At 41.9% G+C, this 26367-nt stretch overlaps 4 protein-coding genes across 5 annotated transcripts; 2 read left to right on the top strand and 2 right to left on the bottom strand.

The window, feature by feature from the left end:
• The first annotated feature begins 1068 nt into the window (after positions 1–1068).
• Positions 1069–7511, top strand: LOC116387896 (sentrin-specific protease 5-like). The gene is made up of 10 exons (XM_031855350.1): positions 1069–1282; positions 1620–2746; positions 2839–2944; positions 3209–3356; positions 3459–3506; positions 3760–3837; positions 4552–4689; positions 4798–4881; positions 4993–5043; positions 5132–7511. The coding sequence occupies exons 2-10, from the start codon at positions 1951–1953 to the stop codon at positions 5246–5248; spliced, it is 1566 nt and encodes a 521-aa protein (XP_031711210.1). The 5' UTR covers positions 1069–1282; positions 1620–1950; the 3' UTR covers positions 5249–7511.
• On the bottom strand, positions 7332–14898 carry LOC116387895 (protein crumbs homolog 1-like). Its single transcript, XM_031855349.1, has 8 exons — positions 14752–14898; positions 13653–14618; positions 11698–12248; positions 11452–11617; positions 9385–10303; positions 9229–9270; positions 8974–9096; positions 7332–8289 (listed from the first exon to the last, which is right to left on the bottom strand). The coding sequence occupies exons 1-8, from the start codon at positions 14798–14800 to the stop codon at positions 8037–8039; spliced, it is 3069 nt and encodes a 1022-aa protein (XP_031711209.1). The 5' UTR covers positions 14801–14898; the 3' UTR covers positions 7332–8036.
• A 1335-nt stretch (positions 14899–16233) lies between these two features.
• zbtb41 (zinc finger and BTB domain containing 41) lies at positions 16234–23613 on the top strand. 2 transcript variants are annotated; one of them, XM_031855249.1, is made up of 11 exons: positions 16234–16580; positions 17158–18414; positions 18673–18880; positions 19132–19201; positions 19345–19492; positions 19991–20120; positions 20239–20334; positions 20440–20546; positions 20743–20848; positions 20934–21022; positions 22202–23613. In XM_031855249.1, the coding sequence occupies exons 2-11, from the start codon at positions 17190–17192 to the stop codon at positions 22834–22836; spliced, it is 2814 nt and encodes a 937-aa protein (XP_031711109.1). In that variant the 5' UTR covers positions 16234–16580; positions 17158–17189; the 3' UTR covers positions 22837–23613. The 2 variants fall into 2 exon arrangements, with proteins under 2 accessions (XP_031711109.1, XP_031711108.1); XM_031855248.1 differs by lacking the exon at positions 16234–16580 and having other exon boundaries at positions 16601–18414.
• Positions 22986–26361, bottom strand: LOC116387829 (complement factor H-related protein 3-like; the record flags this gene model as incomplete). Its single annotated transcript, XM_031855250.1, has 6 exons — positions 22986–23882; positions 24013–24038; positions 24255–24425; positions 24519–24680; positions 24854–24934; positions 26244–26361. Coding segments are annotated over 6 exons (570 nt in total), but the record flags the coding sequence as incomplete, so codon positions are not given.
• Between the last annotated feature and the right edge of the window lie 6 nt (positions 26362–26367).

The raw sequence follows: 26367 nt of genomic DNA on the forward strand, positions 1-26367 counted from the left end.
TCCTGTACTTTAAACAGGAAACCGAGCCAAGTCAAACACCATGATCATCCCTTCTGACTGCATATGCCACTTGTGAGTCGTGCTCTGTTTTAGGATTGCTGCCAAAATAAATGTAAGTTGAAAGAGTTTAAATCAATAATAATTTGCTGTGTTTTATGGTGAGACATCTAAAAACATCTCACCCTATCTGTGATTTCCAGTTTATGGCTGTGACCAGATCTGAGATGAATATTTCTTGAGTTAAATACCATAATATGTGAAGAGTTCATGTTCAAACACCTGTATTGTGTAACCAGCAGGAGCTCAGAGTGACTTGATCATTGATCTTCAGCAAAGAGGATATTTGCCAACAGAAGGGACATAGTTGAGGGACAGGGACTCTCATTGCTGCCGCCCACTTATTTGCTTTGTATTTGACCATTTGCACAATACACAAGTGTCTCTCCGGGTCAGACCCAGGCTACTAACAGAGACACCGATGAAAAAATTACAAGTAAAAAGACCCACTTTGACGTTTGTGTATTGTTAGGGATTTATTTTTCTATTTTTCACAATATTTGAGATTGATGACTTTTACGGAATATATGAAGTTTCATCCCACTGCAAAAGGGTCAATATTGAGACACCATACATGCATGTGTCATTTTACTTTGAATGACAGTTATCCCCCATATATCCTGGTTATTAGTGCTGTAATTCAAAATGATAACAAGCTGTCAAACAAAACCGGTCTTCCTCCAAGTTTCAATCAGGTCTTTTTTGCTGGTTAAACGTGAAAGACAAAAGATGTTCTAAATAAATACAAGATGTGCATCTGCTTGCTTCATAGTTAGACTGAACACTTGCAGCACATACCTATTGTTTTGGTTACTGGTAAGAAAGCACCACTTCAATTGAAATGGAAACCACAAATTGGATGCTTTTTATGGGTATAGTTTTTGTACGTAGGACATAATTTGACTCGGCAAGGCAATGCTAAATATTAAAGCCAAACGAGGAAAAATTGCTTTCATAACATAGCTAAATGCTGGCATTGTCCCTCCCTCTGACAACTCTTTCTCAGTCAAGTCTGATTGGTCGGCCCAAGAGTGACGCATTCCATACGCGACTCAATGTGCAATGTATTGTATACATGATGCTAACTGCGCTGCAGGTTGAGAGGATCAAACAGCTAAACATCGTCTCTTGAATTTAAAGTACATTATTCTCCAGGCAGTAGACGTGGTGGACGTTAATGAGAGCATAGTTCATCCCACTCCGACGTTTCAATGAGGCAGTAACGGTAAGCTAGCAGCTTTGTTACCCGCAGTGGTGGTGCCAGTGAGCCTAGCTACGTTAGCTAATGTAGCAAGGCTGTTTGCGTGGAAACACGTGTGAAGATAAGAACGTACCAGACTGGTAAAAACTGAGTGTGGAGCAATTCAAATGATCACGTTTGTTAGGTAACCTGTGTGGGGACACGTGTTGCAAAACATTTACAACCTTTGAGGATGCATTGATAATCTTCAGAAAAATCTCAGAATCTGCTTACCAGGCAAACTATGTGTAGCTTTATTTAAAAGTGAGATGAAACTATGTGGGAGCCCTGTCTATAGTAATACATCCATTCTGTATTGCAGGAGTTGTTCAGGTTGTCAATCACTCTGCTGAAGAAGCCACCAGAGGACATCAGAGTAGGCTTTGAAAATCCTTTTCCGGTGTGGGTGAGCATCCAATAAGTCCACAGTGGCTCAGCTGGCCACATCTGACTTGAAGTATCAAGGGAATCTACATCCTTTTCTTAAAGGGACATTAGAGACGATGGACCATGGCCTGGACGAAATAGCAATCTGTTTCAGCTCTGCTGCACACGAGCTGTCGGACTTAGATCTGCCTTTCCAGCGGCTGAAAAGATACCCACAACGCTCTCATGTGACCCTCCATCGTCCACTCTAACAAACCTTTTCCTAGATGCATCGGACACAGAGCCACCGAGGCAAAGCAAAATACCTCAAGAAAAAAAAGGGATTCCTGTCTTCAGTCAAGGGAGTTTCTCATCTCTCCAGGCGAGCCAAAAGACGCATGTGTTGTAAATTGCAGCTTTGGATGTGGAGAAAGCGGAGGGAGAAATTTCGTTTTGGGTTTTTCAGAGCAAAGAAAAGACCTTGTGGAATCAGCTCTGACCCTTGCGACGGTGTAGAGACCCAATCACAGCAAAATAAAAGCAAAGTCCCAATGTACCACACACCAAACCTAGAAGATTCAGTCAGAGCATCCGTTCTTGTGTCACCTCTCGGATGTGATACTGGAGATTCAGACTCGCTCGGAGGACAGAGTTCCCCGCTGAAGCTTTGTCACTCTGTCAGTCTGTCAGAAAAGTTGATCGCTTCCAATTCCATGCACAACCTGGTTATGGACACAAATGTTTCTGCGAGTGACAACGGTCAAATCGTGCCCGCAGCAACGCTGCCGTCTCAGAAAACTGAAACGTATGCACAACTCAGTGGAATTACAGACCCTTTACAACTTTGTCACACTGTCAGACCCCCGCTGAGTACAGACAGCGATGCGTGTGTGTTAACGGCACGTGTTAAAGAAGCGAGGACAATGGTACCAGTTCAAAGGCTCGAGGTCGACGGCCCATCGGGACAATTCACAACTGTCCCTCCAGGTCAGGACCAGGCTACAGATAGAGACACCGATGAGAGAATCACCAGTGAAAAGACTTCTCAAACTGATATCAGCACACTGAGAAAAGAAATCCACGGTGTATATACATTTTCACTTTTATAAATTTTCCCCATTATCTCTGTTTTTCACAGCTTTTTGAGATAAAAATGTTTCCATGCCTTTTTATAGAATTTCTTGAGGACTTCTACAGAATATATGGATGTTTCATCCCATTACACAAGAGAGACGTGTTGAGACATCTGGAGAGGAAGCTCAACACTGATTTCAGCGACAGGTACATTTTGTCAAACATCTGAATCTCACTGTCTCGAATCACTTTGCGTGATGAAAGCCTCTTATCGCAACATCGGTTATTACCAGCCACAGCAGCATGTGTCGGGTATTGTTTGTGTGTCATCATGGCAAAAGATGGGCCTGGAGACGCCTACTGTAGCGGGAACGACCACAGAAGCGGTTCGGGTAGAAAGGGTAGAGAGTGGGGGAATCTGTCATGATTTTATCCCTGGACCAATTATATTTTATTTTTCTGTCTATGCAGGAAAAATGTCATCTTCTCAGAAGTTATCAAATACCGAACTGCCATTGTTCAGAAGCCTGTTCCCTCCTTCCAGGTGGTCTACAAGAAACACACACTGACACTGGATGACTTGTCAACACTGGCAGATCAGAACTGGCTCAACGACCAGGTCATCATCTAACACGCCAAGACTTCAGTCTCTCTCACGCTTTGATTGTTCATCCTGGATGTAACTTTTACTTACTAAATGTGACTTGTGTTTCTGCCTCAGGTCATGAACATGTATGGGGAATTAATTCTGGAAGCTGCCCACCACAAGGTAATCTTCTACGTAGATAGCGTGTTTTTTTTAATTCTCTCATTATAACTGGAACACTAGATGAGTGACGTTTTTACCTGCCAGTGTTATTGCTACTAATTAAAGGAATGGTTTGACATTTTCCTCACATTTTGGAAAATACGTATATTTGCTTTCTTACCACCTCTGAGTAATATGAAACACATTTTTCACAGACAGATAATTTGTGTAAGATTGGAATTCTTCTTAATCTCCTTGTTGTCCCACCTCTTAGGTCCATTTTCTCAACAGCTTCTTCCACAGGCAGCTCATGACTAAAGGCTATGACGGTGTTAAGAGATGGACAAAGCAGGTCAGGTCTAACTTGGTGTAATGATTCTGTGATTTCTAAAGTGAGAATAGATTTACATATTTCTTTGACAAAAACTGTTTGGCATACTATGACTTTTTTGTGACACATGCTATGAAGTTTTGATGATTTTTGTCATGGCCTGTGACTTTTTTATGACATTTTCAACAAACTATTCTGACTTTTTTTTTACATACACCATCATTTTTTATGTCCTTTTTTTTTTTTTTACATACTACACTGACTTTTTTCGACATAGTATAGAAATGACTTTTTTACACTTTGACCTTTTTATTACTTTTTCATGTTATATTATACTATAACATTTATTGACATTTAAATGATACTATACTATGACTCTCCATGACATTTTTAAGACGCACTATAACTTTTTTCTGACATTTTTATGTCGTACTCTATTACTTTTGATATGACATACTTTGATGTGACTTTTGTTGTTATACCATACTATGACATTTTATATCAAATACATTACTTTTAAACATGTTTTTTTTTTTTACTTTTTAAGATATACTATAATATGACGTTTTAAAGGCATTCATATAGCATGCTATGAGTTTTTATGAGATTTCATATGACATGCTATACAATGTCATGAAATACCACGTGATGACTTTTTATGACATGTATACTATGACTTTTTAATATTGTTATGACATACCTAATGTTTCTTTTAACCCTTTCTACCTTGCACAGGTGGATTTGTTTTCAAAGAGTTTGCTCTTGGTGCCCATCCACCTGGAGGTTCACTGGTGTCTGGTGACAGCTGACATTGACAAAAAGAAGATCTGCCTTTACGACTCTCAAGGAAACGCACTCCAGAAGGTTGCAAGGGTAATTTTATGTTTGTTTGTTTTGTTTTTGTCACTCTTAACAATCTACATAAACATTTCAGCGTGTTGAAATCTGCTTTACATAGTAAAACTATGTTTCTTATGATAGAACATTCTGAAATACTTGATGACCGAAGCAAAGGAGAAGAAGCACACCGATTTTGAAAGCGGTTGGGGAGTGTCATACGATGAGGTATTGTCTTTAGGTCTCATAGGCTGTCACGGTAGACGACAACATTGAGTGGCACGAGGAATAAAACATGGCTGATGGTGATGTGTTGTCTCCCCCTGCTGCCCTCTACAGATAATCCCACAGCAGACCAATGAAAATGACTGTGGAGTTTTTGTCTTGGAGGTAAACAACATGCTTTTCAATCTTCAGTTATGGTGTCTAATTGTTTGAACTCATCGCATACTAACTGCATGCTCTATGTTCTTTACAGTACTGTAGATGCCTTGCTCTGGCAAAACCGCTGCAGTTTTCACAGCGGGACATACCAAAAATACGCAAGAGGATCTACAGAGAGCTCTGTGACTGTAAGCTCCATGAGCAGGCCTGACGCCTGTCTTTCAGTAGTGTGTATGTATTGCTGATAATATGTTGCCGTTTCTGATGATGGTGGGAAATCAGAGCAGAAGCTCTTCAACAGCCTTCCAGCACTGCGAGTGCCATGGCCGACCCTGTAGTAGTGTCTTATATCAGGTGCGCTGGCCATGCTGAATCTTTGTATGATAACTGTATTCATATGATCAGTAATTAAACAGGAATGTTTTTAAAGAAAACTATCTTCATGTTCCTCTTAGACTTTGAGAGTTTACACAGCTACAGTGCACCAACAGAGCCTTCCCGAACGGACTGCCTCTCTGAGTGGATCTCATCTGTCGGGGTCCGTGTCTAAGTGTGTTACTTACTTTCTGATATCTGCTCTCCTCATTTGCACATTTTCTTAGTCTAGTTTTGCTTCGTGCGATATTTGTTTGCATCATAGTTTACCTGTAAGCACCAGATGAATAAATAGAGGCCATTTCTTATTTTGTTTGTAAAGAAAGTGAAGTTGTCCCACTGGAATCGTTTGTTTGCAGAACGGGATTGTGAAGTTGTTAATGAAACCAGACGATTTGCAAACATTTCAAGAATTTTATTTTATGTTTTCATTTACAGATCAGGTTTTGTATGGACTGTAAACAGAATAGCCTTCATCATTTAGATGAGGGTAAATGGATATTTGTAAATACACATCTTCCTAGCTATAGACAGGTATGTTATTCATATACAGTAGATGATAACTATGTGAGTGAGTCCCTGAACAGTTATAAAACATACACGGATCAGAAAGCAGTGCCTCAGATAAAAAGGAAATTTAATGTTCAAGAAAGACTAATTTTGTAGTTTTCAGAATGGGAACCAGAAAAAATGTATAATTAATAATAAATATGGTGCAATATTATTAACTCATAGCATGATTTTTCTAATATTTTTTAAAAATCTACTCCAGTGTGACCCTCTACTAGACTAAGTTTAATGCAGTTCATCATATACACATTCAGGGGCCTAATCGTTGACGTGGAATCCCCACACTCAATTTCTGGTTCATCGTCGAGACGAATCACGAGGTAGGACACCAGCTGGAAGAAGTTCTGCCACAGGCCCAAGAGGAGGTACAGATGGAGATCGCTCACGTCCATTTAGCAGTGTGTCCCTGTGTAATCTCAGAACTGTTCACGTAGTTGAAGAAGCCTGCGTTCATCGGGTCCGAGGCACATTCATACACATCGTTCTCGCAACTGGAGGGAGACATGGGACAGAAGGGTTGTAGAACAAAAGGAAAGGAAAATGCACCATGTACAACATAATTGTAGAGTTAGGGCCAGCTCTGGCACTGAACGGTCCCAAACAAGCTGTTATCTGTCACAAGGGACACTGGTTCAGGCCTAGTGGTGGTCGACTATTCTTAAAGCTATGAAGAAAGACAAAGTCGTGGGAAATGTAAACATACCTGTGGTATTGTGCTGTAAATGTCTGAATGTGTTGAAAATGACAGCATTATTTTGGGGATTATTAAAGTCTTGGGAGGAGCAGAAACCAGCTCGAAAGACATCACCTTTTCAGATGTCTTTTTCAACATACTATACTATGACTTTTTTCGACATATTATACCATAACTTTTTAAAATTATTTTGACATGCTATACTTTGACTTTTTTATGACTTTTTCTCTACATGGTATACTAATGACATATTTTAAACTTCGACATAATATACTATGACTTTTTTTGGACATACAATACTTTGTCGAAATACTTTACGATGAATTTTTGCAACACAATATACTATGACTTTTTCACAAACTGGTACGAGGGACAGTCTTTCCCCATAAAGCAGTACATAAAGCAATTTGGATATCACCTAATCACATTACAGAAAACCAGATTGACCACATAAGAATAAACCGAAAGTTCAGGCATTCTCTTCTTGATGTACAAGTGAAGAGGGGAGCAGACACTAGGTCACCTACTGACAGCAAAAATACAACCCAAGCTGCAGCAATGTAACAACTCCGGAGGCACTAGAGTCAAATTCAATATCAAACTATTCCAGGACATAGAAACAACTAAAATGTACCAGATCACCTTAAAAAACAGTTTCCAAATTTTATTTTATGTTTTCATCGTACACATCAGGTTCTGTATGCACTGCATGCAGAATAGCCTTCATCATTTATATTAGGGTACATTTATAAATACACAACTTCCTAGCAACAGACAGGTATTCTATTCATATCCAGTAGATGATAACTGTATGCGAGTGTGTCCCTGAACAGTTAAAAACATACACTGATAAGAAAGCAATACTCCGGATAAAAGTGGAAAATGAATAAGGCACAAGACAAAGTCTCTAATATGGTTTTCACTATGAGAACCATATCAAATGTATGAATATATATACTGTATGGATTCATTCATATTCATTAGCAAACACATCTGTTCACAGCGGACACAATTCTATAACTGGCCTCGTCAGTATACTAGATATAATAAAATACAGTTTCACACATAATGTATATTTACTGCAATTGTCCTCCTTCTCTTCTTGTGAACTCTTTAGTTTTTAATAGAGTTGGGATCAAAAAAATGACTTTAATGGGTTTAACTTCATTTGAGAGAAAGATGTTTTGGCTCCGTCCTCCCTTTAGTATGAAGCTTCACAGACCGACTGATGTTCTGTGTGCAGGTTCTTGATCACACATTACATGATTTTTGGGAACTATATTTGTTGAAATGTACTCCAGTGTGACTCTCTACCTCGACCAAGTTTAGTCCAATTTGATAATAATAGAGAGTCAAGGGCCTAATCGTTGACGTAGAATCCCCACTCAATTTCTGGCTCATCGTCGAGGCGCATCACAAGGTAGGACACCACCTGGAAGAAGTTCTGCCACAGGCCCAGGAAGAGGTACAGGTAGAAGTCACTGACGTCCATTTGACAGTGTACTCCTGAGTAATTCATATCACACACGCACTCAAAACTGTTCACGTAGTTGACACAGAAGCCTGCGTTCATACACGGGTCCGAGGCACATTCATCCACATCCTTCTCACACCTGCAAGGAAACATAGGACAGAATGAAAGCAGGATATTAACTCTATTATTTAGCTCTGTTTTTGGTCTACACCAACTCCTGTGGAAAATATCTGGCTCCTTAGCTGCTAAGTGTTTCACCGTGTTCACCAGTTAGCTGCTAACTTTGTCTGCAGTTTGGTGCTGAACAGCATACAGTGAGCTCCCTGCTACATCTAAAAACAACACTGATAAGAGCAGTGAGAGTGAAGGAAAACAGTTAAGTTGGAGGCTGTAAAGTCAAAACAATGAGCTGAATGACACTAAAAACTCTGTTGAACAGAGGGGAGCTACAGAGTTGGGTAATCATTTTCTGTTGGTTTGTCAATTCAAGCAGTAGTAGCCATTCAATCCAATGATAATATCAAAACATTGACGATAGCAGCTTTAAGAACAGGCCCGGCTGGGTTTTGACAAGCTTTTCTGGCTCATGACCCTGATTTTAGTTCCCATGATTCTCATGTGAACAGGTATTTACAAATAGATTTTACGTCAATGATGCTGTATTTAAAACCTATAAAACTATTCCGATACATTTTTTCAACATCGACACTGGGTGACTTTGTCTGTGTTAGCGACTCCATGTGGGGCCATTAGGTTCTGACCCCCAGGGTTGAGAAACCTCGAGGTCAGCAAAGACGATTAAATAGAATTATACATGTCCTACCACTGTCCCGTGAAACCAGACATGCAGTAACAGCTGTCGTCTGCTTCTGAGCAATTTCCTCCATTAAAGCAGCTGTAGTCCCATCTTGTGCCCGTGCATGTAGATACAGGCAACTGAGGAAGACTTAACAAATAAAAGAACACAGAAAGAAATGTCAATGGCCTCCAGCTTGGCACTGGTTGATTCAATATGTACTGGGTTAAGTGAAACAATGGAAGTGTGTTTATTTTCAATATTTTATGGAAAAGCACTCACGGATTGGTCTCAATATACCATGGGATTTCAGGAATTTTCTCCCTGTAAGAGACCATTTTGTAAATCAGTACAGCTCAGAGCTCATATACCGATTACAAGTGTATGCTCCTGTAAGCTTTATGTCACGGAGATATTGACAAATGTGGACGAACTTACTCGCAGTATTCTCCCGTCAGATTCTGAGGGCAGAGACAAGTGTAGCTATTGAAACCTTTGAGGCACGAGGCGCCTTGGCTGCAATTGCTGTTTTCACACATATCAACTTCCACCTCGCACTGTTTACCACTGTACCCCAGCTCACACATACACATGAATCCCCCGTGTAGGTTGATGCAGTTGCCATAGATGCAGGGGCTGGAGATGCAGGTGTCTGTTGGGTCTTGACACAGTGGCCCCGTCCACTCAGAGGGACATGTGCAGTGGTGCAGGTCAAACAAGTCCTCACACACACCCTCATTATTACAGGGGTTTGGTGCACACACACTGGCTCCCCAGCAGCCGTATCGTGGGTCAGCGTTGTGGTTTATCCTCGCAAACTGCTCCTCCTGAGGTCTGGGGAGGTTCAACTCTGTGTTCAAGTAGAAAGGGAGGGGAAGGCCTCCAATCTCCACCGCGCCCAGACAGCCGGTTAGGTTCACTCCGGTGTCCATGCTCAGTCCTCCCAGGAAAATGTCTGCTCCCTCCCTAAGAAAATCCAGGTTCCCCGCAGCTGTTTTGGACATGTTTAGCTCCTTCTTGCCTCCATCCACAGCCAAGATCCACCTGGAAGTCGGGAGTGTCTGGTCCTCCATGCTGAGCTCCACAGTGTGCCACTCTCCATCACTGTTTGGACCCTTGCTTGGAACTGTAACCTTGTAGAAATCCTTGCCAGCCCCAGACTGGAGCTCCATGACCAAATGAGCATTCAGGAGGGAGACAGTGAGGTAGTCGGTGTCTTTCTGTGCATGCATTAAGGTGGCAGTGGACTGTCTTGTGCGGAAGCTGAGGGAGACGCTGCTGAGGCTGCGCTTAATCTTCCCATTGCTTTGGTAGTGCAAAATACTGCTTTCAACCCGAAATGTCACATTAGACAAACCTGAAGGAGAGAAATGGAAGAGACTTAATGAGCTGAAATGAAAACTATTACATGTAGTTTTACCATTCATTTTCAATCTATTCCAGTGCCAGGACATAGTCCCCATTCTTACTATAATCACCATTATAGTTAAAGCCTCTGAAAACTTGGTTTCAAAACCTTAAAGAGTCACTTAACACCAGGCTGTAAAGCAGTTATTTCCCTCTCAAGTTGAACATTTCAAGTTGCATTTGTAACCACTTCCAACGGTGATGTCACAGTCCTACAGTACATTGTTATCACTGCAGGAAGTCAAACAGTTAAACCAAGAGGAAGTCATCAAAGACAAGATTTTCAGTGGGTGTTAATTTAGTCTTTAAGGTTTTATCAATAATATTTAATCCTCAAAAATATGTTTTTAGGGACTTTAAACTGTTTAAACAGGGACGTTAAAAATATATATATTGTCTGTTTTGTCTAAAGTGCACAACAGACAAAACAAGCTGCAGGTACACTGCATATTGTGTCATCAGCTGGGTCATTGGTGGCGATGTGACATTGAGGAATCCACAAAAAAAAGAGAAAAAAGGCTTCCAAAATATGTCACGCAAAAGAGAAAAAGAGGAGAAGTGAAAAGGGGCCGCTGAATGCAGAAAAGTGAGAAAACTTAATATATGCTAAGTATGTGTGGAAATACAGGCACTTATGAAAAACGTCTTTGACTGGCAGCTTCTCTGGATCAACAGCTCCTTTTCTCTTTGTGAAGATGTGACATCTCCAGGACATCATCAACTTCCACAGGCATGTGGTCTTAATCTGACCAGGGATTACAACGCCTTAGAGGAATCCTGTGTAGGATCCCTGCCTCGAAGCTGTTCTCTTCTGTAATCAGTCACACTGTAATTCATCAGAGCCGGCACCAGTGAGACTGTGGAGAGTCCCTCCACTGGATACAAACCAAGATCAGAAATGGGCTATGAAAGGCATACACATTTATTATGGATCCTCTTTCTTGGCAATGTTTTTTTACGTGTAAGGGTGGCTGTACACATAATATTATTTAAAGCATATTCCTCAGCCTTTCGTAGACAGTCTCTGAGACTTTTTTATCCAGTGTTCTTTTAGGACAGGAATAGTGCAATGACAGGTCCTCATCTCAGGACACTTACACTCGAAGCCCTGAGAGAGGGGTTGACAAACAGCCGTGGCGGGGCAGGGAGACAGCTCACACCATTTCACCTCCTCGCAGCGCTGCCCTGCAGTGTTGGGGGGGCAGTTACAGGTGAAATCGTCCCACATGGAGTAACACACTCCCCCATTGAGACAGGGGTTGACCTTATGGAGAGAAAACATTCCAAATAAATCAAGACTAGCCTCTCGTCACAAGCTTATTAAAGACAAAGAATTGAACTCACATCACAGGCATTGTCACTGCTGCATCCTTGTGCAGCGTTGACGAGTTGCTCCAGGCTGTAAGATTCCACTGGAGTTGCGATGGGATAGAACTGCAGTCGCTTGCTGTTAATCCTCAGATCCTGGACACATCCCTTAAAGTAGCCACCAAACGAGGCAGAGGCCCTCGAGTCTGGTAGCCCCCCAACGAAAACCAGATCCCCGGGATGGGTCTGGATGGGCCTAATGGGCGTAGAGCCCCAGCTCTGGGCTGAATGGAACAACATGGCTGCCATTCCTTCCAGCTTCACAGTCACCAGATGGAAATGGCCGTCACTGACCGCGCCCCGACCAACGAGGGTCTCAAAGTTGTTGACCTGAACTTTAACCCTTCCCTCTTCCAGCCACAGGCGGAGGTACTGGCTTGTGCTGTTGGCCAGTATGAGGAGCAGGCCTCTGGATTGTCGGGTGCGAATGAACATGGATATAGTCACAGTATCATTTGGGTCATCGTCCAATGAGAAGACAGCATAACTCTCCAGGTCTTTTTTTCCAAACCTTGCCGTTATATACTCTGCATGGGCACAGGGAAGAGAGAGAAAAAGCCATGAAAGTCAAACTTAAACAAAACCTGTTGAAAAGCACTAAAACAAATAGTATGACAAAATAGGAGGATTGACACCACTCTCATGTCTGTCCATTAAATAGGAAGCTACATCCAGCAGCCGGTTAGCTTAGCTTAGCACCAGTCTGCACCTGGCAACTGCTAAGAGAAGACAATAGTCCAGCACATAATCCCTATAAAACGGCAAATTGTTGGTTTTACCCTTTGTTTCTCGAACAGTCAAAACAAATTAGAAACACCGTGTTAATAGAAATATTCCCCCCCTGTTGCAAGTTTGTTAATGCAGGAGCTGATGGGAAGCAAACAGGGCTGTTTCATTGCCATGCTGTTTAACAACAGCATGGCAATGAAAAGGTCTATACAATCTAAGCTAGCCTGCTGCTGGTTGTAGCATCCTCGCAATGGACAGACATTAGAGTTGTATTGATCTTCTCATCTATCTCTCTGCCAGAGAGCTAATACATGTAAATTCCTGCAGTTATCAATTTCATGGACCATAATCCTTCATCAACTTAATGAGAGCTTGTTTTGACAGACAGGTGAGGTTGTAGTCTATTTCCAGCTTTGCTTTGACAATGAATAATGCTCTCTGTTCATTGAAAAGAAGAAGCCTCTGAGAAAACCAACCAACAAAAATCCTTCTGCATTGCGTGATCCACATGACTCCCTAATTTGTCAACGTGAAAGCATGCCAGGTGAGCTCCAGAAACCACGTTTTTTTAATCCTCAGACCAGGCGTTGCTGAATGCCTTCTAATCGCATGGCTGTTTGGCTGAACACAGTGCTATTTCTACTGACTCCGTAAGCTCCTTTAAAGTCTACAGACTAATTTTATTATCCTGCTGGGAAGCTTTCTAGCTAGTATTGAGGTATCTCCACTGAGGTTGAACTTGATTTGACCTATATACCTGTTTTTACAGCATATCTTCCAGTAATAATATCTGGAAATTTGCCATTTGAATGCCGCAATTAAAGGAAAAAAGACTTCACACGCATTTCAAAGTCAGTCCAAACATTTCTAGAACTCATTTAAAACATATGAGACCTACACATCAAACACAAACACATCATACAGTTTCATCATCCTTGAAGAGTCTTGTCGGTCATAGCTCTACTATTTCATAAATGAAACATGTCGCGTACAGGTGCCAAAAGTGGTGATGCCTCCTCAGAGCATAAAAACAAAGTTAAGCCCTCATTTTGAGTGGTAACTTAAGTTGACTCTGGTTTTCTCAAAGGAAAGAAGCAAAAACAAAGATAAGATTTTGAGTACTGAACCTCCTGGTTGCATTAATCTTGTTTCAACGAATTTGAAATGACTTGCAGCGAAGATAGTGTGTGTGAACATCTTACCATCTGCACAGTTGTTTCCCTCATATGGCCTGTGGCACTCACACATGTAGTTCCTCCAGCCCTGGCTGACACAGCGCCCTCGGTTCTGACACGGGCTGTCATCGCACTTGTCTTTGTCGCTGCATCCCACAGTGATGTTTTTCTGGACGTCTGAATCTTCTGATATTATAGCAGGCAACACCAGATGTGAGTCCACAAACACATCTCTGAAGCAGCCCAGAAAAGAAGGTGGGTAGTCGGCTTCATCAGCTACTCTGCCCGAACCCCAGTTCCCACCGACTTCTCCTATGAAGAGGCTTTGACGAACTGTTCCTGGCTCGGGGAGAGCAGAGGCTTGCTCAAGCAGCTGGACTCTAGCGCCGGAGTCTCTGGTGCAGCTTCCTTCAGTGCAGAGCAGCCTGATGAGGCTGACCACGCCACCCAGAGATGCTTCAACTGTGTGCCACTTGTTGTTGGACAAGTACTCTGGCAGCTCCTGAACCAGCGTGCTGGAGCCTTGACCTCTCAGACTGAGGAGGGAAAGATACCCGTCCATCAGCTGAATGCTGAGAAGCAGGTCGTCCACTCTGCGCTGCAAGAGGGTGCCGACCGGTCCTGCTGTCCTGAAGCTGAATGTCACATTGAGAGGAACCTCTTGGTCTAGAAGCTGAGTCTCTATGTACATGAAGCCTCGGGACTCAAATGAGAAGACGGTGGGGGTCTGGCATTGAGGGCCCGTGAAGCCAGCAAGGCAGATGCATGTGTGCTGATCATTAGCAAGTAAGGGGGAGCATATTCCTCCATTCTCACATTGGTTGTCATCACACCCTGAAAGTGCAGTTGTGCAGTTCTCTCCTCCATATAGGCGCCTATTTTGGCGTTGTTGGGAGCAAAGGCATCTGAAACCTCCACTGTGGCTCTCACACAGACCACCATTTTGGCATGGCTGCTGTTCACATCCGTTGATGTCCTCATCGGAGAAAGTGCCTGAAGAGAAAAATACAATACAATATTAACTTATTAAAAGCAATCTATCAACGAAAATGTAACTGCATGCAATTTTTTAACATGTGTCAGTAAGGTTCAGCACTTAATCACAAACAGTGTATCCAAGCATTACCTGCATAAAGCAACCACAACATCCACACTTGCGCACTGAATCTCAACATTGTCCTTAACAAGTCCTCCAAATGAATAGATGTTTGGCGATATCCTAATTTCAGTCAAAGACAGGAGGGGAGCTCTTGTCTGTGCAGCTCCATCTTCAGCTCTGCTCCTCCGCCATGCATGAGCTCACTGAAATGCTTGGAGCGGTGCAAGCCAGATAGGACGGATTAGGCTAATGGACTTACAATGTCTTGTGTTTGCAATGCGTGAGGTTCACCCGGGGAGGCTAATTCGAGCAACTCCAAAAAGAGATGATTAACCTTACCTGAGCAGAGGCAACACCTGTAACTTTATTACAAATTCAGTCTTCTGTAGAAGGAAATATGCCCACAATTGATCTAAAACATGGACATAAACTTAAAATACACGTGTGCACATGTATTACGGAGCGTGTCCTCAGATATTTGGCTGCAGCAGTTGTTTGGACCGAGGCCCAGTCTTTCAAAGAAGTACATTGGTGGATCTAATCTGAGAAGTATCTCTGTCATTAAAAAGTCACTGACATCACTAATTTGAAGAGCCCTAAGAGCATTCTATCGGCTCAATGGTAATACCTACGGTTCTTTTAGTGTTACTTGTTTTGCAGTTGCTCTTGCTCTAGATTTATAATGGCACCGACTGTATGTAATGGCCAAGGATTTGTTTATTTTTTAAGTATGTGTAAATAGCACATGTATTTTCACATATATTTAAATCGATACACCTTAATACATCATAAACCTTAAGTTAAGTGTAAGAGCAGTGATTGAATATGTAATCAAATATTTTACTTCAATAAAAGTAGCAATACTACAGTTTAAAAGTACTGTGTTACAAGTTTTACTCCTGCAATCAAAATCTTACTTAATTAGAAGTAGGTAAGGGCTATCAACAAAATATACTTAAAGTTTAGGAGTAAAATAACTCGGGTGTGGGCTCTTTCAGTGAAACATAACTATATAAAATACTACTAGATTATCATTAGTGATGTGTTAACACATGTAAGCAACATACACATGTTGTAACCAGATACAGTGGAGGTAATGGAACTAATTTTATATAATGTTGGGTGGTTTCCGGTTCTGTATAACAGTGGAATGTATTTCACATGGTCATATTTTTAAAACATTAGTTTGCAGTAACTAAGTAAAATACACTCCATTTCCCTTTAGTGGGGTAAAAGTATGAAGTCACAACACTTTAAAATACTAATATTATAGGTTACGTACAAGTAGGACTACCTCAGGATTGTACTTAAGTGCAATAGTTGAGTAAGCCTTTATGTGTTTAGTTGCTTTGCACCTATGTACTGAGCTCCAAAACTGGTTGGTAATAGCCAGAGAACGTATAATGAAAATATAGAGTATTATTAATTATACGGATTTGGTTATTGCTAATAGAAGAACGGTACTAGCTTTCAGACTACATTTCCCATGATACCCTCGTCTAATGAACCCTCTCGTGAGCCTTATGATACTGCTCGACAACACGTCCTCCTCATTTAATTCGTGTTTGACTTTTCATGCTTTACATACACAATTAAATAACAACGGTATCTCAACGTTTGATTCTCGCGCTCTCTCTTTATTTTGGACCTATGTGTATGCCTGTAAACAAGAGCGTTAGAGGACAAAAGCCGAGAGAGCCAATGGGCTGACGGTTTGTTACGTTGTCCGATATTTTTTCCAGGATGGACGGTGGGGCGTTACACTTCTGAGGGAACTGTTATTCCTCCGTGTATTTTCCACACTTCTTGTCAACAGGAGCGTGCAGGTCTTTGTAAAAGCGGCTCGTATTGTTAAGGTAAGATTTTGTTTTAAACGCCCCGATAAAAGGGTTAGACGTCAATTTCCGGGAAGCAGCTAGGGTCGTTTGTCAACACTCTCCTCGGAGGGGGGCCCGTCCGTCAGACTGTAACATCAACGTAAGGGGTCCTTGAGGTGGAGACACGATACGCATCAATAACGTTAAACGTCTTGGCCGTTAGGAATTCAGTAAGGTTACTGAATAGATTACTGTCATGTCTCCGTCAGGCCTGTATTGTGAGAAACTTAAAGTGCTGATAATAATTAGCTATTCGTTATGCTTTATTTTAATAAATGGGCGAAATGTACCTCGACCAACCGTTCGCAATACTTCCCAGTCGTGCCTCTTTTCATGCCCATTGTTTTTAACTTCTCACCACAGCGTCCCCTTGATGTCCGCTTCATGCTGTTAATACTATTGTTGTGTTGTTAAAGTCAGCTACATGTACGTGCTAAGCCACTTGTGTACCCTCTTGTAGGTCACTAGCTTCTCTATTCTGATCAAACCTCAGTCATTGAGAGGATGAGCACGGATGCCTGTTCAATCTCAGCATTGTATTCCTCTGGTTTTTCAGGTGTGATTGATGGTCGCCCAACAGACCCAACAATGAAAAAAAAGCCTTGTAATCCGCTGCGTCCCAAACGCAGCAGGCAGGTCAGTGCCAGCAATGACTCTGCCACAGTGCCGGGCAGCACCGGGCTTGGCTCCAGAGCCCAACCAAACTCTGAAACTGTCCCAGAATCGGCCTCACAAATCAGGAACCTGGCTATGACGCAGCACAGTCACAAGCTCCTCGAGTTCATGAATGAGGACCGGACCAGACAGAGGTTCTGTGATGTGTCGGTGTCAGTGGGTGGGAGGCTCTACAGTGCCCACAAAGTGGTGCTGGCCCATGGGAGCAGCTACTTCCACGCTGAGCTGTCCAAGAACCCTGCTACAGCGCATGTGACTCTGGACCACGTGGAGGACTCTGTTTTTCAGCTCCTGCTTGGCTTCTTGTACACCTCCGAGTGCGCTGTTGCAGAGACGGACCTTCCAGCTCTAACTGAAGCGGCCCAGTTCCTGGACATGATGGATATACTCAAGCTGCTGTGTGAAGAAGGGGACAACAACGCAGTACGTGTGATCCAGGCACAGGATGAGATAAGAGGGTCGCCCGAGGTGGAAATGACCTCCAGTGACTCGCCAGCAGGTGACATAGATATCCGGAGCCCATGTTATGTTCAGTGCACCATGTGCAGTCGCCAGTTTCCCACTGAAAACTCCCTGCAGATCCACGTGGTTAAGAGTCACCCTGATGCACATCAGGAAACCTCAACTGAGAACGAGAAGACGGCAGCTCAGAGAACTGCCACCACGCGGAGATCGGCTCGCAGGAGGAGAACACCCACCAAATATCAGAGAGACAATGTGGAGCACACTGTCAACACGGTATCACCAAGAGAGCAAGATGAAGAAGGAACGGAAGAAGCAGGAAAGATGACTGCGGAAAACCAATTGTCCAAGATGGATGCGAACGAGACATCCAAACCAGCTCAGGGGGAGGATGTAGTGGACGAGGAGGAAGAGGACGGAGACATGGATGAAGACGGGGTTGCCCAAAGGAAAGTCGTTGAGGTTTTTGCTGGAGACAAGAGCGCAGGTCTGCAGGTTTTAGATTTAGAGAGAGCAGAGCAGCAGGCTGATGGAGAGGTGAAGGTGCATGTGCCAGCAGCAGGAAGCTCTACCCAGAGTCCAGTGTACCCTGAGGGTCTGGCTCCAGTCATCATCCAAACCTCCAGCAAGAAGATTCTCAAGTGCCCCAAATGTGACAAGACCTTTGACCGTGCAGGTGGGAAATATGGAGTAAGGTCTAGATGATTAGTGTTATCATTACTGTTTTCTACAGCAGGCACCACTATTAACCCAGCTACTATGAGATGAGTCGTTTCATTAACAGACTGAGATGTTAAATCAAAGAATCGTCTCCATTAAGTATCTAGTTCTACTTACTGTTTGGTCTATAAAATGTCTGAAATAAATGCCCATCCTAATTTATTACGACTGATACCATCTATCATGTTACCTGCACCTTTCCTGCATTTCATAGGGAAGTACGAGAGTCATACCCGAGTGCACACGGGAGAGAAACCCTTTCAGTGTGACGTCTGTCTTCAGCGCTACTCCACCAAGTCTAACCTGACCGTACACAAGAAGAAGCACGCCAGCGACGCTCCCTTCCAGAAGAAGGAGCACAAATGCCCCTTCTGCAACAAACTCCATGCCAGCAAGAAAACCCTGGCCAAGCATGTCAGGAGGTGAGACAATCTTTTACCTCTGGTCCACAAAGTTAGCTCTCTAGAATCACATTGTTAGCATGGCTAAACATCTAATCTACAGTTGTATACCTTAACATAGGTGTGTTAAACTTATATCTAAGTTTTAGAAAAACAACAACATGCATTTTGTAGAGCTAACTCTCCACTAGATCTCCATGATGACAGATGTGCGTGCGCTGCAGTCATGTTCTATAATGCCATGATATGTGATATCTTCACTGTCCTGCCAGGTTCCATCCAGACCACATCCAAGAGTTTCTTACCAAGAGGAAGAGGAAGAGTGAAGGCTGGAAATGTGCAGTAAGGATTTGTTTCACTCATATTACTGTCTGATTATGCAAGCTAAGTAGATGATGCATGATGATGGATACGTTTAGTTTCTCTGTGTAAATAGTTTATTTTTTCATTTTAACATTCTGTAACGTTTGAACCTTCTGAACCAGGTTTGTCTGAAGACCTTCACGCGCAGGCCTCATCTGCAGGAGCACATGATCCTGCACACCCAGGACCGGCCCTTTAAATGCTCCTTCTGTGACGAGTACTTCAAGTCCAGGTTTGCCCGGCTAAAGCACCAAGAAAAGTACCACTTAGGTGAGATGTTTATGATGGAAATAAATTCTTCACCTCCTTAAAGATAAACCTTCATTCTTGGTAAAGGAGAAGCTTTTAAACGAAGTCTTAAGGTTTAATGTTTTAATGCTTTAAAAACCGGAGGTGTTGAAAATCTACATTTGAGTGTGTATTTTACCTGCCAAATCAAATTGTTTGCAGGATATTCAACCTTTTTGTTTCTTTATAATCCATTTAATACTTGACTTCTGTTCCTACAGGGCTTGTATAGAGGAAATAAATAATCTGTGAATATTAGATATGAGTTTACAGTTAATTACAATGCCTGCTTGCCATTGTGGCGGTTGGTTTTTGGCATTTTTGCCGGTAACGCTCACACTTGCTCCCTCGCAGTACTTTTTGTTTGTCTGCCCTCTGGTGTTTAGAAGAATACTGCAACAAACGGAGCCTTTGTGCACGCTCGTTGCATGTGTTACATTTGACCGCTTAACACTAGAGTTTGTATTCTCTCATTTTCAGGTCCCTTTCCCTGTGAGATTTGTGGTCGACAGTTTAATGACACCGGCAACAGAAAGAGGCACATTGAGTGCACGCATGGAGGCAAAAGAAAGTGGACCTGCTTTGTTTGTGGTAAATCCGTAAGGGAACGGTACGTCTCTGTCCCTAAACTTCCCCCACATACCTTTTTTTCTTTGATATGCTGAAGTGCAATAACTAACGTGTAACCCTGTGCTGCTTCGTTGAGAGATGTGTTTTTCTTCTTACAGAACAACTTTGAGAGAGCACTTGAGGATCCACAGCGGGGAGAAGCCTCACCTCTGTAGTATCTGTGGCCAAAGCTTCCGTCATGGCAGCTCTTACAGGTCGGTCCGCTGAGATTCGAAGAATGTGATCGTGAAAGTTTCAAGTTCCCAGTTTCTTTATTTTTTTAAAAGTTGCCTATAATGAGCAAAGTGTTCCCTGGACAGGCTCCACCTCAGAGTCCACCATGACGACAAGCGCTATGAGTGTGACGAATGCGGGAAAACCTTCATACGGCATGATCACCTGACCAAACATCAGAAAATACACTCCGGTAAGACAAACAGCTGTTGGATTTTCATGCATCTTCTTTTTGGACAAAGCAGACACTGTCACATACGACTGTGGCAGTGCCTGCTTTGTCTCTTTTCACACAGTACAGCGGGAAACAAAGTAAACCTTTCACTGTCTCCAGTCAGTAATTACTTTAACTTAACACATTATTATTATTATTATTATTATTATTACAGGTGAGAAAGCACACCAATGTGAAGAGTGTGGCAAGTGCTTCAGGCGCCATGATCATCTGACGGTCCACTACAAGAGCATTCATTTGGGAGAGAAAGTTTGGCAGAAGTATGTCTTCTCATAAATCAGTCGCACTTCTTCTTCTGTTAGCTGCCCCTCTGCGTGTCTCCGTTAATGAGGACTTTGTTCACAGATATAAAACCGCTGTGCATCAGTGTGAGGTTTGCAAGAAAGAATTTAAAGGAAAGTCCAGTCTGGAAATGCACTTCAGGACCCACTCCGGTAAGGAAACAAATAAGTCGGTGCATGTATTTGTCACATGTGAGAGAACAGAAAAGTGTCAGTTAGATGCTTTATGGGCGACCCGTTTGTTATCTCAATGGTCCGTCCACTAAGCCCCGCCCCACTTAGGTACTGTTCTATTCTACCACAGCACACATGCAGTTTAGAATGATAATAGTGGCAGATTTACTACTCAAAATCATTTCTAGCTGATAACTGGCTACAAACATAATATCCTGATAAAATACTGAGGCTTACGGTGCATAAAAGTCAGCATTCTTACCAGTTGATGATCGATTTATTGCAGGATAGTAGCTAGTTAACGTTGAAGTAGCATATCACATAACATGGTTATATGTTTAAGTCTGAGAATATGACCACAAATACTTATATAGGCTGCCAAATATCTTGTAAAATATACAGAGCTGGCAAAATATTATTTACTCACAGATTGATCTTCTGTTTCTGAAGAAATTTAAATATGAATTTTATTCTATTTTAAGCGATTCCTTCTCTCAAACTTTTATGAGACAGTCCGTCCTTTTTTTTATGTAATTTATTTTGAGTATTTTACTTCTAATTTAAATGATTTGCTTTAACCAGTAGTCTATTTATGGCAGTCACATTCTCAGATGTATTGTAATGTAACTAATATCATGTTCTATAGACGTCTGTTTGAACCTTTTCGTTGTCGAAAGCAGACGCACATTGTAGTCGCAGTACAAGACGACGTTCAGACACGTGTTCAGTAACGCTAGCTGGCGATATAAAAATATATGAAAACATCCAAAGGCAGGGAATGGAAGAGGAATAATTACCTCATCAGACATTAATGTTCCATGATTGATCCCTGAATGTTTTGTTTACTCAAGTGATTTTTTTATTTTCTTGCTGTGAAGGCAAAGAAATCATCACGTTTATTTTGAAAAAGCGCAATAACTGATGGTGTTATTTTGAACTTCCGTGTTTATAGGACTGCGGTCCAGCCAAAGACAAACATCTGTTTTCCTCCTCTTAGTTTTGGCAGCGCCTCTCCCGGTTCACTATAGTGCAGATTACTGTACAGCGCCACCACATCGTTAAAATGACGTAGTTTAAAAATGATAGAAATACACACAGTGCAATAGAAATGGCGATGTAAACATACCTCTTTGATGCTCTCTTGTGTTCATGTGACAGGTGAGAAACCCCACAGGTGTCCAGAGTGCAACCAGACCTTTCGGATCAAGAAGACCTTGACAAAGCACATGGTGATTCACTCAGACGCTCGTCCTTTCAACTGCCCCCACTGCAGTGCCACCTTTAAAAGAAAAGACAAGCTCAAGTACCACGTTGACCACGTGCACAGCACCCTTTTCACCGAGCAGCCCCATGGCACACTCGGTGAGGACAAAATAGTCTCCGTTCCTTTTGAGGAGCCCTCGAAGGTATACTGCGCTGAACCGAAGTCAGCCCTCCAGAGCAGTCCTTCTCCCACGAATGTCTGCGTGCCCGTCACTTTAGTTCCTGTCCAGATGGCAGGTGGAGCGCAGGCTGACCCGAACGCTCACAGGGCCTCTTCCCTCTCCTCCCAAACTCACAGCGTTGTGAGCATGCAGGCTCAAGGACAGCAGCAGAACTCTAGCTACCAGGCGGCTACAGACCTGGCGTTCTTAGAAAAGTACACCCTCACCCCTCAGCCCGCCAACATTGTCCACCCCGTGAGGCCCGATCAGATGCTGGACCCCCGAGAGCAGTCCTACCTGGGCACCCTGCTGGGACTGGATTCAGCTTCCTCTGTGCAGAACATCTCTAACTCTGATCTCACACACTGACGCTGCTCAGCAAAACCTGGGAAGGCCCCGTCCAGCAAATTGATTTAAAAATAAGAACAGAAGCTACAGTATTCACCATTAACATATACTCACACTTGTATAAAATGAAAAATTCAGTTTTCCGATAGCTGATGTTGGATCATCTCTGGTTCAAAGTGAGTTATGGCTGAACAGAATGACTTGGGTTTTATGTGTTTTTTTTAAAGAGACAAAGCTTTTTGATTTTTAAGGAGTCAGTTGATTGACGGAAAAGTAATTAATAGCAAATTGGATAAATCATTGGAGTAATTTATCCAGTAAAAATAGCAATAACTTCTTGGTTGTAACTTCTTGATTTTGTTAGTAACTTATGATAAACGATCAAATAAATAAATAAATATTCATAGATAACACAATAATTGCTAGTTGCAGCCTTGTAATAATGATTAAACTTTAAGTAGCCTTAACATGTATTGTAATTTAGGTTCTGTCTGTACAACATGTCACTCGAAGGTTTTGGGTTTGTAATTGTGCGATGCAAGGAAACATATTTCACACACGCAGTGTACAATGATCAGAGGTCGATGTACTTGCCTATGTGTGCAAGAACCTTGATTTAAATACAGATGTTAAGTCTGTGAACTTTGATTTAAAAAATGAAATGACTTGTTAATTGAAGTGGAACAAGATGGATTTGTTCAGAATGAATTGTTGGATAGTTAAATTCCAAACAGTTAATCTTCATATTCTGAAACTTCGCAAACTTTGTGTCATGATCAATAAAATCTGATTTGAAAATATTGATATTTGTGAGTCATTAGGCTCGTGACAGACCGGCAGGATGGATCCCACCTGGAAGAGTCTCATGACCCTGAACAGGAGGAAGTGGATATGGATGAAAGTTGGATGAATTTGAAGTGATTTAGACTCAAAAACTGCCGACACAATCTAGAAAGAGTAGTGTTGAAACACAAGACTTTATTGAGAGGCTGTTACCTCCAGGCTGTTTTCAGCAAATCCAAAGGTAGCAGAATCTTCCCCTTGATGATACAGCCTTAACAAATACTCTGGTGAAAAGATTTTACAAACAAAAACAATATTGTAAAATATATAAATGCATAATCGTGAATGAATAAACAGTAGTAGTGCTTAATGCGAGACACCATCAGCGTAAACGCAGAGCGACTTAACACTCACCATCTTTCGTTCCCACTCGGCACAACCTGCAAACAATCACACAGCAGTGAATGTGGAGCAGCTTATTGACTTCTCATTGGGAGGTGAAGTCTGTCTGATATGTGTATTATTAACATATCGATATCGATTATCGTCAACACCAGTTTATTGTGACACCCCTAAGTACAAGCATGGACGCATCCATGAGTACAATGAGAAATCAGTGAAGTACTGTAAAGGAATAATCTTAAAGTGATACTTACAATCGGAAAAGGAAATGTTTCCATTAGTGCACCGGCTCACAGCATAGTGATTGTTAATCTGGTGAGACTTTTTCACACATTCCAATTTCACTGTGTCACCATCTCTTATGAATTTAACTCCATCATCTATTAATTCATAGACGTGACGAGTGTCCACTGAACAGAAGGTGGCTGCAGAAAGGAAACAACAAAAAATTGTTACTTTTTCCCTCCAGTCAACTTCTTTAACAGACCTTTAGAGGTGATTTATTTTGATTCTTTTACCTTTGCAGGTGGGTACTTTTGACCACGTGCCATCACTGTAACACTGCACTGTGTCTGGACCCACTAGTTTGTAAAAACTAGCGCATTGGTACCGCACAAATATTTCGGTCTTTTCCACAAAATCGCCATTTGGAACTACGGGATGTTTTCCACAATTGCTGACTGAAATAGAAATAATTAAAGTTAATGGAGGTTTCTCGAAACAAATATATTTTAAGCTGTCATAGCAAACTTATTTTTGAAATTTCATCACACATCATGATTTCCCCAGCGTTTCACTGAGTCAAATCTGAAGATAGTAAGGTTGTACTCGCAAGAGAAAATTGAAAACCTACCTCGCCCGTCAGGGTGTGTCCCACTACCAGCAGATGTGTCATGTCCTCCAGAACCACCATGTTCAGTACCCGGTCCACTGCCTAAAATACAGTAGTACATACATATCACCAATTCATATGAAAATACAAGAAACCACTTCCACCTGCAGGTTGTGTCCCACTGCAGGTGATGTAGTGTGCCCCCCCATCTGTTCCCCCCACTGCAGAACCAACAGGTTCAGTACCAGGTCTGGTTCCTCTGCCTGGGAGAAAAAACAATCACATGTACATACAATACATTCACTTTCATGGATCACAAACTGATGTAGTTTTCTTTAAAGGTCCAATAAGTAAGATCTGGCCAGAATTTTAGTTGAAGAACATTCAGAAAATGAGCTACTAGCTTCCTGTCCAACAAAGAATTGACTTTAAAATCCTGCTGTTGGTTTAAAAAGCACTGAATGGTTTCGGGCCAAAATACATCTCTGATCTGCTGCTACCTTATGAACCATCCCGACCCCTTAGCTCGTCTGGGACCGGTCTACTTTCTGTTCCCAGAGTCAGAACTAAACATGGAGAAGCAGCGTTCACTTTTTCTGCTCCACACATCTGGAACAAAGTCCCAGAAAGCTGCAGGTCTGCTGAGACCCTCAGCTCTTTTAAATCATTTAAATCAAGATTGAAGTCTTTTCTATTTTAGATTCAAGGATATTAATCAATTTCCTGCATTTTACTACTGTATTTTATTTCTTACACTGCTTTTTAGTGTTTTAATGAATGTTTTTAATTGTTTTTAAATCTCCTTTTCTTTTGCCTTGTGTTTTGATGGTTTTATGTGAAGCACTTTGAATTGCCTTGTTGTTGAAATGTGCTATACAAATAAAAAGACGTCATGTGTTGTGTTGCAGAGATATCTACTGAAATGAGCAGCTAACCCGTCTTGTAACACCACTAGTTCCTCTAGAAGCGATAGCGAGTCACTGTAGCGTCCAGTCTGCCCTCAGTCCAACAAGAGAGGACGAAGACGTAGAGCTGATGAATGTGCATTTATATTATAGAAGAGGTGATTGAAAAAAGGTTCAGTGGTGTATCGTCTCTATTTTGTTTTACCACTTGGGGGCAGCAGAACAACACTGACATATTATCACCTATTATCAGTTTGCCTATTTACACATACAGCAGACACAACATTAGCAATAATTTAGAGATGTTTCGTAAAGTTTCTGTTTTTTTTGTAATGCACCAAAAAATACAGCAATGTGTGAACAAAGGCAATCAACATGAAAACTGTTACGAGTAAACAGTTAATTTCATTGTTTGAAAACAGTTAAAAACTATTAATGATTAAGTTTAATAAACTATATATTCACCATTTATTAATTCTGTTATAACAAAGTGTTACCCCACTTACTGCACACTGGGCCTTCAGTCCAGCTTCCAGTGATGCAATAGACATATTTCTTGGCGTCTCCTCCCTCTACAGTATATCCATCTTCACATTCATACTGCACTCCTGTATCTGCAGCAAAGAATTC

Source organism: Anarrhichthys ocellatus, unplaced genomic scaffold (assembly GCF_004355925.1).
Source record: "Anarrhichthys ocellatus isolate YVR2014 unplaced genomic scaffold, GSC_Weel_1.0 scaffold15, whole genome shotgun sequence".
Classification (NCBI taxonomy): Eukaryota; Metazoa; Chordata; class Actinopteri; order Perciformes; family Anarhichadidae; genus Anarrhichthys; species Anarrhichthys ocellatus.

Excerpts from the sequence above, each read along its gene's own strand:
- LOC116387896 (XM_031855350.1), top strand. The coding sequence starts at position 1,951 with ATGCATCGGACACAGAGCCACCGAGGCAAAGCAAAATACCTCAAGAAA. Across the intron at positions 2,945-3,208 it reads AACACTGATTTCAGCGACAG|GAAAAATGTCATCTTCTCAG; the intron begins GTACATTTTGTC and ends CTGTCTATGCAG. Across the intron at positions 3,357-3,458 it reads AGAACTGGCTCAACGACCAG|GTCATGAACATGTATGGGGA; the intron begins GTCATCATCTAA and ends TTTCTGCCTCAG.
- zbtb41 (XM_031855248.1), top strand. The coding sequence starts at position 17,106 with ATGAGCACGGATGCCTGTTCAATCTCAGCATTGTATTCCTCTGGTTTT. Across the intron at positions 18,881-19,131 it reads CTGGCCAAGCATGTCAGGAG|GTTCCATCCAGACCACATCC; the intron begins GTGAGACAATCT and ends CTGTCCTGCCAG. Across the intron at positions 21,023-22,201 it reads GCACTTCAGGACCCACTCCG|GTGAGAAACCCCACAGGTGT; the intron begins GTAAGGAAACAA and ends TTCATGTGACAG.
- LOC116387895 (XM_031855349.1), bottom strand. The coding sequence starts at position 14,800 with ATGTTGAGATTCAGTGCGCAAGTGTGGATGTTGTGGTTGCTTTATGCA. Across the intron at positions 11,618-11,697 it reads GCAGTGACAATGCCTGTGAT|GTCAACCCCTGTCTCAATGG; the intron begins GTGAGTTCAATT and ends TCTCTCCATAAG. Across the intron at positions 9,097-9,228 it reads TGGTATATTGAGACCAATCC|TCTTCCTCAGTTGCCTGTAT; the intron begins GTGAGTGCTTTT and ends TTATTTGTTAAG.